We start from the raw sequence: 19,579 nt of genomic DNA on the forward strand, positions 1-19,579 counted from the left end.
CAATTTTTCCAGTTTTTATTGAAATTTACACAGTTTAATGTCCAGTGAATAACCTGAAATGGTACAAAGGTAAGCAGTAAACAGCTCGAGGTTAAAAAAAAAGTTCAGGTTAGCAAAAATGGGAAAATAATGTAAATTGCACAGTTATATATTTTTTAAAAAGGCCTTCTTCAGGGAACAAGTAATGGGTTAACAACTTACAGCTGTTCTGCAGCAATGTAAGTAAATTAAGCCTTGAAAATTGATGCAAACAATTCCTACAGGTGTCCCAACCTCTGCTGATTACTTGATTACAAACCCCGTCTGTATAAAAGCAGTATTGGAACAGACTGTTATTACACCCTCTGAAGCATTATTTGGACAATATTGCACTGCAGGAAGTAGTATATTGGAAACTGGAGGAAACTCTGACAGGAAGAGGTCTGGCAGACCCAAAGCCACAACAGAATCAGAAGACAAGTTTCTGAGAGTTAACAGCTTGCGTGATAGGCGGCTCACAGGACAACAGCTTCAAGCACAGCTTAACACTGGTCGAAGTAAGCAAGTGTCAGTTTCAACTGTGAAGAGAAGACTTCGAGCTGCAGGTTTGACCGGTCGAGTGGCAGTAAGAAAGCCATTGCTAAGATGGCAAAATAAGAGAAAGAGGCTTGCCTGGGCCATGTAGCACCGCCCTTGGACGACTGAAGACTGGAAGAAGGTCTTATGGACCGATGAATCAAAATTTGAAATCTTTGGTTCATCACGCAGGGTTTTTGTACGCCGTCGAGTTGGCGAAAGGATGGTTCCTCAGTGTGCGACACCAACTATCAAACATGGAGGAGGAAGCGTGATGGTCTGGGGCTCTTTTGCTGGATCCAGAGTCGGCGACTTGCACAGAGTGACTGGCACCCTGAACCAAAAGGGCTACCACAGCATTTTGCAGCGCCATGCAATACCCACTGGTATACGCCGAGTTGGTCAGGGGTTCATCCTACAGCAAGATAATGACCCTAAACACACCTCCAGGTTATGTCAAAACTACCTTCGAGGAAAAGAACAAGATGGTAGGCTTCAAATCATGGAATGGCCAGCACAGTCTCCAGACTCAAACCCCATTGAGCTGGTTTGGGATGAACTGGACAGAAGGGTGAAAGCAAAGCAACCTACAAGTGCAACACATTTGTGGGAACTTCTGCAACAGTGTTGGGAAGAACTTCCCGAACAATATTTGATTTCCATTGTAGAAAGAATGCCACGAGTGTGTTCGGCGGTTATATCTGCAAAAGGTGGCTACTTTGCCGAGTCAAAAATTTTAATTAAATTTTGTTAAACAAAATGATTCTATTATTTCTTTTTTTTAATCTCCAATTGTTTATTTGTTCTATGCTTAATTTCAGAGTACGTTGAGACATTAAACTGCGTAAATTTCAATAAAAACTGGAAAAATCGAGGTGTTCTAAAACTTTTGACCGGTAGTGTATAGTATTATAGGAAGCAAACCTATAGAAGAGGACCAATAACACCACTTCCCTTTATCCCACAAGCATGCCGACAGCCATACTAATTTACCTGGGCAGTTTATGGTGGTTCAGTTTGCCGTGCAGTTCTTTCCTTCCACATACAGACTTCTCTGGAAGGACTGGGGGTGGGGGGTGGTCAAGATCTTGTTTATGAGCACCCTCGCATTGCAGGAGTTGATCTAGTAAGCAGAGTTCAAGAACATATCATAACCAACTTCCACAAGTAAAAAATAACAAAACGGGACAGATTTTAAAGGATGGCAATGGAGGCGTGCGATAACATGGCAGGATAAACCGATGTGGACAGAAGAGAAGGTAGAGGGACAAAATTATTGGGCCAAACAACAAATATTGGTAGAATGATTACCTGCCATCCTGTAGTTTTTCCTTTTGTCTTGTGGCAAATAACAGTTGCAAACTTCAGGAGACGCACCTTCATTCTCTGTTTGTTAAAAAACAGTGCAGTCATCTCACATACATTCATCGTCTTCACACAAACATTCATGAGGATTACACGTTTAGCCAAAAAGAAATTACACCTTAAACCCTACCAAAAGAAATCTTCAACGGTTGGTGTTTCCACAGTGAAGATGACGTCGACCTTGATGCAGTGCACGCTGCAGGTGTGTGCTTCTGTGTGCACAGGTGGGGTCAGTGTCAAATCTAGCAACTTCAGGCTTTAGAAATTCAGTCAACTAGAATGGCACTCGGTAGAGCACATACCTCCACCTAGCTGATTACTTCATATGTTGAAATTTTCAGTTTACTGATAGGCCTGATCTGGATTTGGACCTGAACCAAAATGGAATCGGCTTGTTCTTGTCACCTATCCAACCCATCCACAACTTTTTGAGATATCATATTATATATAGTGTTGCGGTTTTAGGAAACCGCTCAGAGGCAATGGCAACCACCATCCAGGTCCCTTAGTGTAGTTATTTCCATAGAGCAAGGTCAGAGTAGTTCCTTCCGCTTGTGTAGTGGGTTAGAGTGTAATACAATGCGTTGGTGATGGGTAGAGAAGTTTTCTTCCCCTTTTCTCCCCATTTCCAAGGGGTTAATTGTAAATTCTATATGAGCTTCATGTGTGCCCTGTGCAGTGTGTGTATGCTAATTTGCATAACGTGCCAAAATCTGGTTTTAATTGCGTGCTGAATCTCAACTGCCCCATGTCTTCGCAGTCTCTGAATCTTCCCTTTTGATACATGATAAGGACACCACATTTAGCTTTTCTTAAACACATTTTTTAGCAACACTTTATTTTGGTTTCATTATCATCTTCACATTAATTTCCATTGCATCAAGACATTGTACACGCCATTCAACACCACCACTCGCCACAACCTTTGCTCCAACCACACATGACTTGCTCACCTTTTGCCATCACCCTTACCTCGACCGAGCAGCATTTGCTGCAGGAAGCACGGAAAGGGGATCGCTGGAAGTGGCGGCCAACGCTTTAGTTCGCCGGACTTTGTCATATATCAGAACAGACAGGTTTTACTTGGCCATTAGCGTCCTGGGGACATCTAATCACTCCGTCTGTCTTTACAAAACAATTACACGGTCCCAGCATTCGTCTCACGCAGAGAACAAGTCGCTACCCCTCCCACCCGTGTTAAATGCAGAGCTCCATCCTGGTGCGTCGGAAGTCATGTCTGATGGACATCGGTGACGGTGGGGCAAAGTGACGATGCGTTAATTGGCATCCTAGATTCCCCCTCTAGGCCCAACACTCACCAAGGGATTATAAAAGCGCCGTGGGCAAAGGCAAGCAGTCTCTGTCTCTTTCTCTCTACCTGTCTGACTGACTGACTGCATCACTGGTGTGGAATGTGCTGGTGGCTGAGCACTGTGGTGTTGCGTGCTTTTTCATTTCCCCGTGTTGTCTCTGCCCGTTTTCTTTTCTCGTCTTTGTCAGTCCTGCATTTCCCCAGCCTTCCTCCTGTTTGGCGGACTTGCCGTCCAGGCAGGTAGGTAGCCTTAGCTGCCAACATCTCCCTCTATCCCTCCCATTCCCCCAACCCTCATTCTTAGTGTTGTCCCCTGCCCCTCACAAGGACTCCGGCATAGCGAGCAAGCGCCATAACGGCAGCCATTTTAAGTTTGTGAAGGAGGGACCTGTTCCACCGAATGAGGTATTTGGACTGTCAGTATTGTTGGGCACACTGGAGTTCAAGGCTGAGGATTTTTACTCCCTCATCTCCTTGGCTAATCGGTTTGATGTGTTTTTACAGTCAGCTGGGAAGCTTGCCGACTTCTGGGTGAGGTGGACAGCCGCTCAGTCAGCTGGGTCTCTGGCTGACCGGGCGGTGAAGGCCCTTTCTGACCATGAGAGGGCCGTGACGATCCACCTCTACAATGAGAGCATTTGCGATTACAATGTACAGTATTGGTTGTCACGTTATGTCGATATAAAGACCCCACCAAGGTATATCCAACATGGTTTGGGAATATGGACTGGAGCTCGGCAGTATCGTGCCAAGTTCAGGGTCAAGGAGGATGGCTCGGTCACCCACATCCCTAATGGGATATATAGTAATTGGGATGGACCGTGGGGAAGTGTATTACGCGCGTCAGCCAAAATTATGCCGAAGGCGTGGACAATTGGACCACTGTGTCTGCATATAAAAAACAGTTTTGCTCGCAGTGTGGGCAGTTGGGACATTTGAGGGAGCACTGCACCTCTCAAGTGTGTTGTAACCTGTGTGGTGCGATAGGTCACACCTTCAGGTCTTGCCCACGAAGCTATGGTGAGCAAAATGCATGCGGGTGGGGGTGTTGCCCCCAGGACAAGCAACGCTGCTGTGGCAGCGTTGTCTGTTTCCCTCTCCTCCACTGTAAAGGAAGATGAGGACGACAAACAGGGAAGGAGGAGGAAGAAAAAGAGCAGCGTGGAGGCTGATGTCCCCTCGCCGCAAACAGCGGTGGACCAGAGAGTGGAGGAGGTGCTGCCATTGTTACCGCTCCACCTTCCCCACCTCTCCAGAAAGCAAAAAGAGGAGAAAAAGGGGAGAGAGGAGGGGGCTGTGGTTGACATGGTTGCGATGGCTGCTCGGCCAATGCTGTATGGGGGAAACTTTGCCTTCAAATTGTTCACGGCTTCAAGAGTTTCGGCGTGAATAATGTCAAAAGCACGATGTAACATCATCAAAATGGCCAAGACTGTCGGCTTTGATGAGATGGAGGAAGGTGATCTAGAGGAGTTGCTGGACTCATACTGGGAGGAGCTCTCAAATGAGGACCCACTGCTGGAGAAGCAATGCCAGGTGGGTCTTAAACATGATAATTTCGATAAAATAAACCACTGTAATAGTAAAAATGAGGATTGAGACAGCACTCACCCTAACCTCTGCCTCTTATAATGGGAAATTAGTTTCAATTTACATGCTTTTCATTGACAACATTTACTCTCAGGCTGAAGGAGAGAAATTTAGCTAAGGAGGATGACATTGGGGATTTCACGACCAGCCCATCGCGGGCCTACAGGTTCATGGCACGCCATAATCTGGCGGTTCGACAACGACACACACACACACACGCGCGCGCCCGATAACACACGCGCCCGATAACACACGCGCCCGATAACACACGCGCCCGATAACACACGCGCCCGATAACACACGCGCCCGATAACACACGCGCCCGATAACACACGCGCCCGATAACACACGCGCCCGATAACACAAGCGCCCGATAACACAAGCGCCCGATAACACAAGCGCCCGATAACACACGCGCCCGATAACACACGCGCCCGATAACACACGCGCCCGATAACACACGCGCCCGATAACACACGCGCCCGATAACACACGCGCCTGATAACACAGCTGATAAGACTTCAAAGTTTCAGTCTTAAATCATTAAGTTTTGCCCGAAGTATGAATTTTTTTTTTTTGAGGGTGAAAAACAGATGTGTGGTTAATACACCAGAAGATATGGTAAATTCATTCAGGTTTCAGTTTGCTTAAACCTGAATGAATTTAGGCTGCAGCAACCCAACACCTGTTTTCTTCTTTTGGTTTAACCACCTTATGGTTAAAACGTTTACACCAAAAACAGTAAATGGAACCCCGCAATTGCATACTAATCTGACCTGCGGCACTGACTGAATCTTCCAGTGGTTTACATTATCCTTTCTGGACATGTGACCTGGGCGCTTGTCCACTCGGTCATTCACAGAGGTCCAAAACCCACCAGGAAGTGTGGGTAACCGCGCAGAGACCCAGTTGAAAGCAGACAGCACAAACCAACACGCTGTCTCTTTCACAGACGCTGCAGTTTTCCAAGCTCCGTCAATTATCTGCTCTGCAGTATCTGCAAAAAAAAAAGGTTGTGTGTTCATAAGGAAGTCATTAATTTTTGCAAGGTTTCAAATGAATTTTTACACATTGTAGTAAAGCAGGAAGATTCTAATGTTCTTTATAATACATGTACTGAGAGAACCACAAAAAAGCACCTTTGCGGGGTCTCTTGAGAATGTTTTCTTGCTCTTCAACTTCGTCAGAGTCCAACCTGCCAAGGAAAAACCCAGATGACATGTGGGACCCAATCAGATAAAATCTTCAAGAAATGAGGAGAGATTAAACCATGCAACACAACAAAAATAGTCCAAGACCACATGAATTCTTCTTTGTCACATCTGGTTTACCGGTGACGAATCACCGGATAACCGCTGGAAAACCTGAGATGAAGACTGAATTAATGCAGAAGAACAAGCGAATTTCCACACCTGAATAAGTTCTGCACGCAGTCTTCAGCTGGCAAGTTTATAGCCAACATCTTCTGTGTCTTCAAAAAGGTACTGCTGATTGATTAAATGCCGCACAAAACGACGAACACTGGTCAATATTATGTGGACTTGCAGGCAATGCTGCGTGAACACACCCATGAAAAAATTCAGGGGATGTCGAGGCCAAAAATGAAAATAAAAGTAATTTTCAGTTACAAACCACAAAAAAGAAATTGGGAATGGTAGGTAAGGGTTTTTTTATCGTTTTTCCTGGGATCCATCTCCCTCACACAAGTATTTACAGTCATAAAATAACCACTATATCTCCTTCTGATCCGTCAATGTACACTACATGACCAAAAGTATGTGGACACCCAAACATCACACATCTCATTCCAAATTAATGGCCATTCATATGGAGCTGGTCCCCCCCCGCCCCCCACCCCCCCTTACTGCTATAACAGCCTCCACTCTTCTGGGAAGGCTTCCACTAGATGTTAGAACATTGCTGCGGGGATTTGCTTCCATTCAGCCACAAGAGCATTAGTGAGGTCGGGCACTGATGTTGGGCGATTAGGCCTGGCTCGCTGTCGGCGTTCCAATTCATCCCAAAGGTGTCCGATGGGGTTGAGGTCAGGGCTCCGTGCAGGCCAGTCCAGTTCTTCCACACAAAAAAAACAAAAAAAAAAAACACCTTTAGAGGCCATTTTTCCCCGCAAAGTGGGGGTTGGCCTTTTTCGGGAACCGTGGTTGTTGTTGTTTTTGGTCCCCTTTTTGAAGCAATGTTTTAAGGCCGGATGCCCTTCCTGCTGCCAACCCTTTTTGTCGCCTTTTACGACAAGCAGGGAATTACCAGGGAACTGGTTCTCTTCCACAATGATCTCAACAAAACCATTTCTTTATGGACCTCGCTTTGTGCACGGGGGCATTGTCATGCGGAAACAGGAAAGGGCGTCCCCAAACTGTTGCCACAAAGTTGGAAGCACACAATCATCTAGAATATCATTGTACGCTGTAGCATGAAGATTTCCCTTAATTGGAAATAAGTGGCCTAGCCTGAACCATGAAAAACAGCCCCATACCAATATTCCTCCTCCACCAAACTTTACAGTAGACACTATGCATTCAGGCAGTTGCGTTTTTCTGGCATCCGCCAAACCCAGATTAGTCCGTCGGACTGCCAGATGGTGAAGCGCAATTCATCACTCTAGAGAACACATTTCCACTGCTCCAGAGTCCAATGGCGGTGAGCTTTACAGCACTCCAGCCAATGCTTGGCATTGCGCATGGTGATCTTAGGCTTGTGTGCAGCTGCTCGGCCATGGAAACCCATTTCATGAAGCTCCCGAAAAACAGTTGTTGGCTGACGTTGCTTCTAGAGGCAGTTTGGAACTCGGTAGTGTGTTGCAACCGAAGACAGACGATTTTTACGCGCTATGTGCTTCAGCACTCGGCGTTCCCGTTCTGAGAGCTTGTTTGGCCTACCATTTCGCGGCTGAGCTGTTGTTGCACCAAGACATTTCCACTTCACAATAACAGCATTTACAGTTGACCGGAGCAGCTCTAGCAGGGCAGAAATTTGACGAACTGACTTGTTGGAAAGGTGACGTCCTATGACGGTGCCATGTCGAAAGTCACTGAGCTTTGCAGTATGGCTCATTCGACTGCCAATGTTTGTCTATAGAGATTGCATGGCTGTGTGCTTGATTATAATATACCTGTCAGCAATGGGTGTGGCTCAAATAGCCGAATCCACGAATTAGAAGGAGTGTCCGCATACTTTTGGTCATGAAGCGTATTTGCTACAAATTTTATTTTCTTGTTTGAAAGTGGAATTTGCAGTACATTGAACATGTATAAATATAACACGGGTGTAATGTATACATATAGCATAGTTATGTCATTATCAATTGTTTTAGAATAAGCGTGAAGTAAGTAAATATCATATTAGATGTGTCACTAATTTGTATAGTTTGAAACGTAAAACCTACCCAGTCTTAAATGTTTCTTTTTATCATTTGTTTTGACCTAAGGCGCTATCTTGGTGGGAAAACATCATACCTGCCACACAGTCGGCCATGGTGCCACCCTACACTAGGTCCGAGGAGAGGGAGGGAGGAGGTGGGGAATGGAGGAGGATAAGGAAAGTGTTTTCCCCACCCGTGACAAGTGCCAATGGTGAATGAGAGGAGAGTGGCATCTTCAATGATGCCAGCGACCGACCTTATAAAAGGTGTGGCCAAATCTGGAGAATCCTGGGAACGCGAAGCCGGAGGCTGCATTCGTTCTGGGCTCCCCAGTGTGGCGGCCAGGCCCCACCAAGCCGACGCCACCCCCTCTCCACCGTGCTCCGTCACATATCGTCTGGCACAGGATGTTTGGCCTGAACAGGACATTCCCCTTCACACGGCGACTCACCAGGTTTACCATTGTCTTGTGATTTTCCCATGCCTCTCTATCTTGTCGCACGAGTGAAGGCATTTAACGTTATATAATTAAGGAAACTGCCATTCGTCGTTGGTTTCATGGGCATGTATATCGGTAGTGGGTCAAGAGGGATTTGCTTATTGTGGCCAATTATTTATTACCCTGCGTTCGTGAAGTGAAAAGCGGGGTTAAGCATTCAGTTACGTACGTGTGCCGTGTGCCGTATGGGTCTGCATTTTAAAAATTCATTTTCTCGGCAACCGTTGGTGCAATTGCCATGAAGTTTTCACCATAGTAGGGCCTTCTCCTGTAGAATATTTTAATGATATTATGACGTCATAGGTCACGTGGTACAGGAGCCATCTTGGAAAAACTTCGCACCTCTGAAACCACTCCATGGAAAAAATTGAGACCTGGCTCATTGTCTACTCCCCATGGGGAATAAAATATGTTAATGATGACGTCATCGGTGCCTTCGTTATGACGTCATAATTTGACAAATACAACACTTATCCATCCGATCATTATCTATCTATAATTCCAGTAATCTCTATGTCTGTATGTCTGTGACCGCTGTTTCTCGACAACCACGGGTCCGATATACTTTAAACTTGCCAGGTATATTGCTGGGGACCCGAGGATGTGCCTTTTCAAGGTTTCATATTAATCGGAGAAGTAGTTACCGAGCTATGTCCAAAAAACGATTCAACCAATCAGAGAGCAGCGAGCTATCACGTGTGCCGAACGTGGCGAACAGACTCTGCCTCGGACGGCACATTTGAGAGCGTATTCATTTATTTCACGTTGGCAAACTATGTTGGCGTTAAACTATGTTTTAAAACTAATTAAAACTACTTTGCGATTCTTTCGCTTTCCTGCGCGTTCGTGCACGCTATGGCGATTTCTTTACCAAACTCCGCAAGCCGTTCGCTTTGGACCAAACCATTTCATGTAAATAGAGGGGGGGGATTGTCACCGTACTCGCAAGCCGTTCGCTTTGGACCAAACCATTTCATGTAAATAGAGGGGGGGATATAATTTTAGATATATATATAGTACGGGCATGCCCTAGTTTTAAAAATTTCAGCAACTGATGGTCTGATGGACACGAAAATTTTTACCATAGGAGCGCCTCCTCCTTAAGAATATTTTAATGATCATGACGTCATCGGTCATGTGGTACAGGCGCCATCTTGGAAAAACCAAAAAATGTTGCACCTCTATAGCTCCAAAACCGCTGCATGGAAAAAATTGAAACATGGCTCATTGTAAAAAAAACTCCATATGGGGAATAGGTGTTAACGAAGACCTCATTGGTGCCATAATTATGATGTCATAATTTGACAGGGAAAACGCTTGGTCTGATCAGTTTGAAATGTATTGAGCGTGATCTACGCAACAATTATATGAGAAAATATAAATTTATGATGTCATCGCTCACGTGGTCAAACAGAAAAGTTGGCTCGCAACAAGTTGACTGTGCAGGGTAAGTATTCTATGAATACCATCTCGTTACATTAGTATTTTGCCCGTTTTATTTTAAAATAAACCTGACTTTGTGTCTAGGGCGGATTCTGTGCGGTGTGGTGGCTTTGTCTGATGGCTTGGTTTAAATACTGTTAAAGGTCGATTGATGTTGGAGAAGCTCACCACATGTGACCCGAAGATTTGCTTGGCCTAGATTGGTCAGGTAGTCGCCTATCGGCGTGGCCCTCACCCACTTTGGGGACTCCAATGGTAATGCAGTCGTCAGACGCAGAACCGACAGGAAGTCTCCGGGGTGGGTGACTGCCACAGTCATTTTGAAACAACTCACCAGAATGAACCAGGCAAGGCAGGTAACAAACAAAAGTAAAATAAACAAAAAATATTGCAAGGGGACAAAGTTAGGGTCTGTCAGGTAAATGGAAACAGTAGTTTTTTTTACCTTATGCATGGTACTCTGCTGAGCTAGACAATGCAGCAGTTCACAAGCCCTGAATTGCACATGTCGTCATTCGCCAGTGTGGGTTCAAACAGTTGAATTATCCACCCTCAGCCCCCCCAGATCCCAGACATAGCGCGTCAAAATGAATAAATGAAGTTGTAATACATCTTGTTTTGATATCCCGGAGCTGAAACCCTCTTTAAATGTCCTTCGTATTCCACAATTCCGAAACCAAATATTGGACCAAAGGGTACGAGTACGTTTTCCAGCTCCTCTGTATAAGGGATCAGCAGTTAATGACTATTTAACAAGGCAATACTTTTGGCAAAAAGGGAGTTTGACTTATTTAACGTTAAACATCTCAGCCCAAGATGGATGTGTGATACTGATTTATTTATTTATTTGCGCCCGCTTAACCAAAACACTGAGACATCATGCGGGATTTGAAAATGTGGATAAAAATGCCAAATGTCCATCGGAGAATGCACAATGGGGGAGAGAACACAAAAGCAAAGCCAGATTGGTAGGGGGAGGGGGTGAAGGGGGGGGGGAGAGGTGTGGGGGAGATGGAGGAGCCAATGGGGAGGGGTAGGGGACATGGAGGGGCCAATGGGGAGGAGTGGGGGGAGGTGGGGGGAGATGGAGGGGCCAAAGGGGATGGGTGGGGGGAGATGGAGGAGCCAATGGGGAGGGTGGGGGGAGATGGAGGAGCCAATGGGGAGGAGTGGGGGGAGGTGGGGGGAGATGGAGGGGCCAAAGGGGAGGGGTGGGGGGAGATGGAGGAGCCAATGGGGAGGGTGGGGGGGAGATGGAGGGGCCAAAGGGGAGGGGTGGGGGGAGATGGAGGGGCCAAAGGGGAGGGGTGGGGGGAGATGGAGGAGCCAATGGGGAGGGTGGGGGGAGATGGAGGAGGCAATGGGGAGGAGTGGGGGGAGATGGAGGGGCCAAAGGGGAGGGGTGGGGGAAGGTGTGGGGGGAGATGGAGGGGCTAATGGGGAGGGGTGGGGGGAGATGGAGGAGCCAATGGGGAGGAGTGGGGGGAGATGGAGGGGCCAAAGGGGAGGGGTGGGGGAGGGGGGAGATGGGAAGGGGGGCCAAGGGGGGAGGGGTGGGGGGAGTTGGGGACCCAATGACCAAAGGCCAACAAAGTCAGAAGTTGGTTTTGGTTCCAACAATGTACTTGAGGAAAGTCAAACTTTGTGGCTGGAAATTAATAACGAATAATAATAATGAGTTAAAGAGCCAATGCCTCCTCGTATTGTAATGGCCTCCAGAACCAGCCCACCCCTCCAAATAAAATAAACAAATACATATTTATTACGCTTAAATAATTAGTATTTATTGTCGTTATAGTTACCAATGACAGTTGGTGTTCATAGTTATTGAGTAACGACTTTTGTAACGTCAATCTCAATGGATCACGAAACCAAACCACATGTGGGACAAACGGCAAGAAGATAAATGCTTTAAACGCAAAGCAGCAAAAGTTCATCGGGAGGAACAAAATAGTGAACAGACTATAATATAAAGTACAACAGAGAACATAGTATAAAATATAATCGTGAATATACTGCAAAGTACAATAGTGACTGCGAGCACAGACAGAGGAAGGCGTTCGCATGCAGTTTCCGCCTGTCATCGCGAAAGGCGCCAAATGCAAACCCGATATCGCGTCACTTTGGGGGTTTTGTTCCGTTTCAAGTCCACGAAGTGCCGGACACGACGAGTCTGGACTGCGGGCCTCACCTCTCAAAGCGCCTCTTCCTCAGTCGATGGACCGGAACCGATCCCGGCATGTCCAAAGAGTCAAGACCCGTATTCAGTGTCCGGACATCATCACCGACGTTCGGCGAACGGCTATCCAAGGCCTGCTGGATCGGCCGCACAGCAAAGTCCCTCACGAAATTACAACCTCTCTGGTTAGTTATCCAGCGAGCGGGAATACAATCGAATTAGGGGGGAAAAAAATCCCAATGCTCGACTAGTGTGCTAAACTGGGCCGATGATCGCTAACATGGCACGACGCCATTGGCTAGCGTAAGCTCACGAATTGTAACCGCATCTCCCATTCGTAGATGCCTTAAACGGCTTACCTCAAAGCACAATTTTATGATTACAAAAGATTCAAGTACACACATGTCTATAATTTCAGTAATGGCCGCAAGTAGGTTTCATAAATGATGCGACTAAATAGCATTAATCAAAAAGGTGCTTTGGCGAGTACTCCGCTGCGAACAATACCATCAGGGCCAACAAAACTGCACAACTAGTAAGAGGATGCAATTTTGACAAACTTAACATTAAAACAGAAAAAGGAATATTTCTTGATAGGAAATGACTGTGGCCTATTCGCACATGCGATTGGCGAATACTAGTCCAACAATGAAGGGTTAATTCCCGTCCGTCCACTCCGAGTAATTGGTTAACGTCCACTCCGACTCCGAGTCTAGGAGATCGGATCAGCAGTTCAAATCCTCACCAAATCATATATAACTAGAAGTAGAACGGCACTCGGTATAGTACTCAGCACTGGAACTCAGAACCTTCGCCTGGTTGGCCATATCACTCAATGGTGAAGAATCACTTAAAAATTCTACGAGCCGGACCCGTAGCCGGATCTTCAACAAAATCGAATCTAATCGTCCTTGTCACACACACAACCGGTCCAAGAAGTTTCGTCTAAATCCATCCACAACTTTTTGAGATATCCTGCTATGTATCGTTTTTGGCCCTATCCCCAATGGTGAAGAATCACTTTTAAAATTCTAGTAGCCGGATCCGAATCTGGATCTTTACCAAAATCTAATCATTTTGTCCTTGTCACATACGCTACATCTCTGACAAATTTCGTCCGAATTCGTCCACAACTTTTTGAGATATTTTGTTCACAATAAACAGACAGATGAAAAATCACTCATACGGTGACACTTACACACACACACACACACACACACACACACACACACACACACACACACACACACACACACACACACACAGGAGTGATCAACATACTTGCACAAAAAAAAATTGGCCAATTAGCAAACACACACAAACAAACACACAAAACACACACACACACACACATACACACACACACACACACACACACACACACACACACACACACACACACACACACACACACACACACACACACACACACAAACAGGAGTGATCAACATACTTGCACAAAAAAAAAATTGGCCAATTAGCAAACACACACAAACAAACACACAAAACACACACACACACACACAAACAGGAGTGATCAACATATTTGCACAAAAAAAAATTTGGCCAATTAGCAAACACACACAAACAAACACACAAAACACACACACACACACACACACACACACACACACACACACACCGGAGTGATTAACATGCAAAAAAAAAACATTTGCCAAACAATGAAAAATCACTCAGAGCAACAATTGGCAAAACAGAACAAAGTAGAATGGCACTCATAGAACAGCCCTTTGTCCTCAAAAAAAATTAGTGGTTGAATTCAGTGACCTGATATGCAAATAGTCTTCAAAGTTTAAGTTAATCGGATGAAAATTGACAATTTTAGAAATTTGGCCTGTGTTGACCTTTTGGCCGATGTTGACCTCAAAAGTAGTTGGTGGTTGATTTCAGTTAGCTGATATGAAAATCCTTTTCAAATTTCAAGTCAATCGGATGAAAATTGAGGATTTTAGAAATTCACCAAAAAGGGGTTGACCTTTGGCCTATGTTGACCTTGTGACCTATATTGATCAAAAATAGTTTGTGGTTGAATTCAGTTAGCTGATATGTAAATCCCATTCAAATTTCAAGTGAATCAGATAAAAATTAAGGATTTTAGAAATTTGAAAAAAAAGTGGTTGATCTTTAGCCTATGATGACCTTTTGGCCTATGCTGATCTGAAAAATAGTTCGTGGTTGAATTCATTTTGCCGATGTGTAAATCCTATTCAAATTTCAAGGCAATCGGATGAAAATTGAGGATTTTAGAAATTTGAAAAAAGTGGTTGACCATTGGCCTATGTTGACCTTTTGGCCTACGCTGATCTCAAGAATAGTTGGTGGTTAAATTCAGTTAGCTGAAATGAAAAGTCTTCAAATTTCAAGTCAATCGGATGAAAATTGAGGATTTTAGAAATTTGAAAAAAAGTGGTTGACCTTTGGCCTATGTTGACCTTTTGGCCTATGTTGATCTCAAAAATAGTTGGTGGTTGAATTCAGTTCGCTGATATGAAAATCCTATTCAAATTTCCAGTCAATCGGATAAAAATTGAGGATTTTAGAAATTCGAAAAAAAAGGTTGACCTTTGGCCTATGTTGACCTTTTGACCTCAAAAATATATCGGAATTTGTCGGACTACGAACTCTACCATTTGGTGAAGTTTCGTCAACATCGTTTTAAAATTGTGACCTGTAGATAAGTGCAAGTGAGCGGACACACAGACACACACAAACCGGAGTGATCAACATACTTGTCAAAAAAAAAAATTCTTACCAGAAAGCAAGTATCAAGTTTCCGTAGAATGACAGCATAATAAACACAATCGACCAATATAGTTGAAAAATCTTCGATTTCCTCGATTTTGAAAAATCTTCGATTTCCTCGATTTTGAAAAATCTTCGATTTTGCAAGTAACAAATGGACTCAAATGCAATCCACTCTCCCCTGCCGAGGTTAACAAGAACGATACTCGGGAGAGAGCATACCTCCACCAGGCTCAAGTATCCCACTGATCATGATCGGCGCAATCTGGAATCGGACCTGAACCAAAATCGAATCGCTCGTTCTTGTCGCCGAACCAACTCATCCACCTAGTTTCGTCCTAATACGTCCATAACTTGCTGAAATATCATGCATAATAAATATCAATGCTCACTCAATGGTGAAGAATCACTCAAAAAGTATCTGATCTAGATTCGAATCTTCACCAAAATCTATTAAATCCTTCCTGGTCAAACACCCAACCTGTTCACCAAGTTTCGTCCGTATCCATCCACAACTTTTTGAGATATCGTGATATACATTTTTTTTCCCCCATCTCTCAATGGTGAAGAATCACAGAAAAAATAATCGGATGCAGATCCAGATCTGTATCTTCACCAAAATTTAATAATTTAATCATTGTCACGTCTAACCTCTCCACCAAATTTCGTTTGAATCCATTCACAACTTTTTGAGATATCCTGTTCACAGACAAACAGACTCGGGTGAAAACATAATCTCCATCCACCTTCGGTGGCGGAGGTAACAAATAATAGTTAATAAATAATGCATTTTCCATCTGCTTCATTCTCGTCCATTCTTCCATTGTTCCGACACGGTGTGTGCTCAGTAGATACCAGGGAGTTCTTCCCCACTGATTCGCTTCGATAGTGTTTATCCAGCGTTCACTCATGGTTCACGTAGTAGTAGTAGTAGTAGTAGTAGTAGTAGTAGTAGTAGTAGTAGTAGTAGTAGTAGTAGTAGTAGTAGTAGTGGTAGTAGTAGTAGTAGTAGTAGTAGTAGTAGTAGTGTTACGGCTTTATGTGAATTTATGTGAATTACTATTCAGGTCATTGCTTATTAATGTTTATTCTATTAAAGGTTGTTGTGGTTAAATGGTTAGAGGCGCTCTGGATAACAGGAGACCGGAAACGGGATGGTGAACCGGAAGAAAAGAAGAAGACAAGGTCCGGGAGAAGCGGCCATCTTCTTCTCATCGCCCAGCTCCGACGCGAGCGGTGTCGATATTGAGCAGCGTGGGGAACGCTGCGTTTGAAAGCCCGTCTGGCGAGAGGAGTTACCTGTGCGGGGTAATTACCGGTTACACGTCAAGTTGCCGTGGGTTCGTGCACGGAACCAAGCGTCCGGCACAGTTCGCCTCCACGTCTACAAGGACGCGTACGGGTCGCACCTTGGGCCTCGCGCGTTTTGCGAGCCACGCTTTGCTCTGCCCGCTTTGCTTTGCAAGGAGGTGGGCGCTGCAGCAGCTATTCCCGGTATGCGACGGGCACGTTTGGAGCACGTCAGCCAGGGGTTCGTTCAACCGCCCGTGTGCGGAGAAGTCGACCTTCACCTTGGTCTGGAGGGGCCCAGAGACATTGTGAGGGACAGTGACCATTGAGGGGTCATGAGTGGGGAAAGGGGGGAAATTTATGAGATGGCCATCTTAGTAAGATTGTTGATGGATTGTTGATTGCTGATGATGGATGGAGAATATATTATTAAGTAATCTGGATCCTTGGTGTGGGGTTTCTTATTGACTTGAATTATTGTGTCTTTCATATGCATGGCGCTACGAAAGCGTATAAATCAGATATCTTTCTGGCGGGGTCCTCCCACGGTCCGGGGGTCACCAAGACCAGGTAGTTACCGGGAGGACCACGTAACAGTAGTAATAGTATAATTGGAAGCTGGGTGAACGCTGAGGGCACGGTCTTTAGCTAAGGTTATTAGGTCACCCACAGGTAACATGATATAAAGGCATAGGGGACCCCGTTAGACCTAATTATCCCAACTGACATCCACCGTTGCCCCTCACAACCCGTCAGGATGCGGACTTATCCATGGCCTGGTGGCTTCAGGTCCAGAGGTCAGTGAGCGGGTCCGAGTAACTCCCTCGTGGTAACCCCTAAATCCCGATTTTGCAACAATACACTTATACCAAGTTTGGTCAAAATTCCATCACAGGTAAAAATTCTGTTACCAAGCTAACTTTTGAACAAAACGGGACCTTGGGCCTCTTGACACCAAAATCTAATCAGTTCATTTTTGCATCATAATACATGCTTGTACCAACCTTGGTCAAAATCCGATCACTGGTTCACACATTATCATGGTAACAGATTTTTTACACAAAAAGGTGCAAAAACTGATACTTGCAACTACAGATCAATCAGCCTGCTCCCAATAATCAGCAAGGTCATGGAATCCATCATTGCTTCTAACATCAAATCCTTCCTCTTCTCCAATGGCTTGATCTCTGATCATCAATTTGGATTCAGACCAGGTCATTCTACTCTGGACATGCTGCTTCTGCTGTCTTAGCAATGGATGGTGGTCCTCAATGCCAAACAGGAAATCAGAGCTGTCTCCCTTGACATATCTCATGCCGTTGATACGGTCTGGCACCCCGCTCTGCTCACCAAACTCTCCTCATATGGTATCCATGGAAACCTCCACACATGGGTTGCAGACTTCCTTTCTGGTCGCAGTCAACGTGTGGCCCTGAATGGAAATCTCTCTTCTACCCTTCCTGTTCAGGCTGGAGTTCCTTAAAGCAGTGTTCTGGGCCCTGTGCTATTTCTGGTCTTCATTAATTACTCTCTGACTCTCTGGAAAATCCTCTCGATCTCTTTGCTGATGACTCCACTCTCTGCCGCTCCATATCCCAACCGACAGATCGGCAGGCAGCAGCCTCTTCACTCTCTGCAGACCTGGACAAAATCACAGACTGGTCAAACAAGTGGAACATGTCTTTCAATCCTGACAAATCTCACACTCTTACTATGTCTCTCCGAAAAGACCGACTGGACAACCCTCCCATCTACTTTCTCAACAATCCTCTCCAAGAAGTTCTGTCACTCAAGCTTTTGGCACACCTGAGCTCCTCACCACACCCAAGGCTTTCATCCACAGCTCAATGGAATACTGCTCTCCCCTCTGGGCTCCTGCCTCACACCTAGCTCGTCTTCACGCTGTTGAAACCAAAGCTTTCAGAATCATTGGAATCTCCCACGATGAAGCTAACTCCGAGGGCCTTTCACTCTCTTACCGCAGGCAGGTTGGTGGTCTTTCTGTCTTCTACCGACTCCTCTCCGGCCTAGCTACCCCAGCTCTGTCTGTGCTCTGTCCCCCAAATATTCCTACAGGTCACACAAGATCTACCTGCAACCCTCTTCTGGTTAAACTGTGAAAATCAAGACTCTCTGCTCACCTTCACTCTTTCATTCCTCTTTACTCCCGCCTCTGGAACAAACTCCCTCACTCTCTTCAATCTCACTCCGCCCTCCAGGTCTTTAAAACAGCTGTTCACCACCATCTCTTATCTTCCCCCATCCAGAACCTTGATCTTTTCTAACCCCGTTAATTCACCCCAGATCCACTTTTTTGAAATTCCAACTTCTTTCCTGGAAGTCCTAGCAGTGTCCATGTGTTTTATACCTCTCCCACCCCCCCCCCCCCTTCCCGTGCCTCCTCCCCCCAAGCCCTCTCCCTCCCACAGATCTCCCTATGTCCCTGCTCTCAAATGTTGCACTTGTATGCTTCCCTCTCTCCCGCTCCCTTTATCATATGTTTTATGTGTCAGTTTGTCTTTTTGTGATTAATGTTGGCTCTTACATGAGCCTCGATCTTGTATACCAAAAAAAAAAAAAAATACAGAAAAAACAAACAGGATTTTTACCGAACATGACCTCTGACCTTTTCCCTTTGACCTCGTGACCCCAAAATATAATCAGTTCATCTTTATATCATTATACATACCTGCATCAAGTTTCACTTCGATCCCTTCAGTAATTGTGAAGTTATCATGGTAACGAAAACCTTTCACGGATGCACGAACGAACAGACAACCCGAAAATACAATGCCTCCGGCAATTTGGGAGAGGTATGATCGATGGGAAAATAGAGTAAAAGAAAAGACAGAGAGTGAAAGGATTGAAAAGTTGTAAGAGAATGCAGGAGGTGTAAATAAATGAAAAGTGCTCGTTGATCCCGTGTGGAGTCAAAGTGCTGATCCTATAGATAAGGCTTTTTTCTTTGCGTTTACAATCTGAGAAATAAAAGGGGAAAGAAAGGATCTCATCCACATTGATCGACCATTCCATGAACCTTCAGGTCAATAACATCATCCAGAATAACTTTAAAATGCCTCTACTTTCCCAACTGCCTTTCATCTCCAAGGACAGAGATGTAAGAAATTATCTGGTTAAAGGATCATTGCACTCCGACTTCCCACCAGGAACGTTCGAGTGTTCATCGAGTCCCTGTACCACTCC

The 19,579-nt window shown here is 45.1% G+C and overlaps 1 protein-coding gene across 3 annotated transcripts in view; it reads right to left on the reverse strand.

Moving 5' to 3' along the window:
• LOC137431403 (sentrin-specific protease 1) overlaps positions 1-12,664 on the reverse strand; it is a 91,844-nt gene extending 79,180 nt beyond the window's left edge. The window contains exons 1-7 of one of the 3 annotated variants that reach the window (XM_068122699.2): positions 12,335-12,653; positions 6,235-6,309; positions 5,962-6,017; positions 5,599-5,819; positions 2,051-2,132; positions 1,867-1,941; positions 1,549-1,678 (exon numbers count right to left, since the gene is read on the reverse strand). In XM_068122699.2, the coding sequence (XP_067978800.2) occupies positions 1,549-1,678; positions 1,867-1,941; positions 2,051-2,132; positions 5,599-5,819; positions 5,962-6,017; positions 6,235-6,309; positions 12,335-12,384 (689 nt within the window). In that variant the 5' untranslated portion in view covers positions 12,385-12,653. Of the gene's footprint in view, positions 1-1,548; positions 1,679-1,866; positions 1,942-2,050; positions 2,133-5,598; positions 5,820-5,961; positions 6,018-6,234; positions 6,310-12,334 lie in introns of all 3 variants that reach the window. The other 2 variants (XM_068122701.2, XM_078781983.1) reach the window with 2 other exon arrangements.
• Positions 12,665-19,579: the final 6,915 nt, after the last annotated feature.

Source organism: Myxine glutinosa, chromosome 7, assembly GCF_964187855.1.
Source record: "Myxine glutinosa chromosome 7, kmMyxGlut1.1, whole genome shotgun sequence".
NCBI classification, from domain to species: Eukaryota; Metazoa; Chordata; class Myxini; order Myxiniformes; family Myxinidae; genus Myxine; species Myxine glutinosa.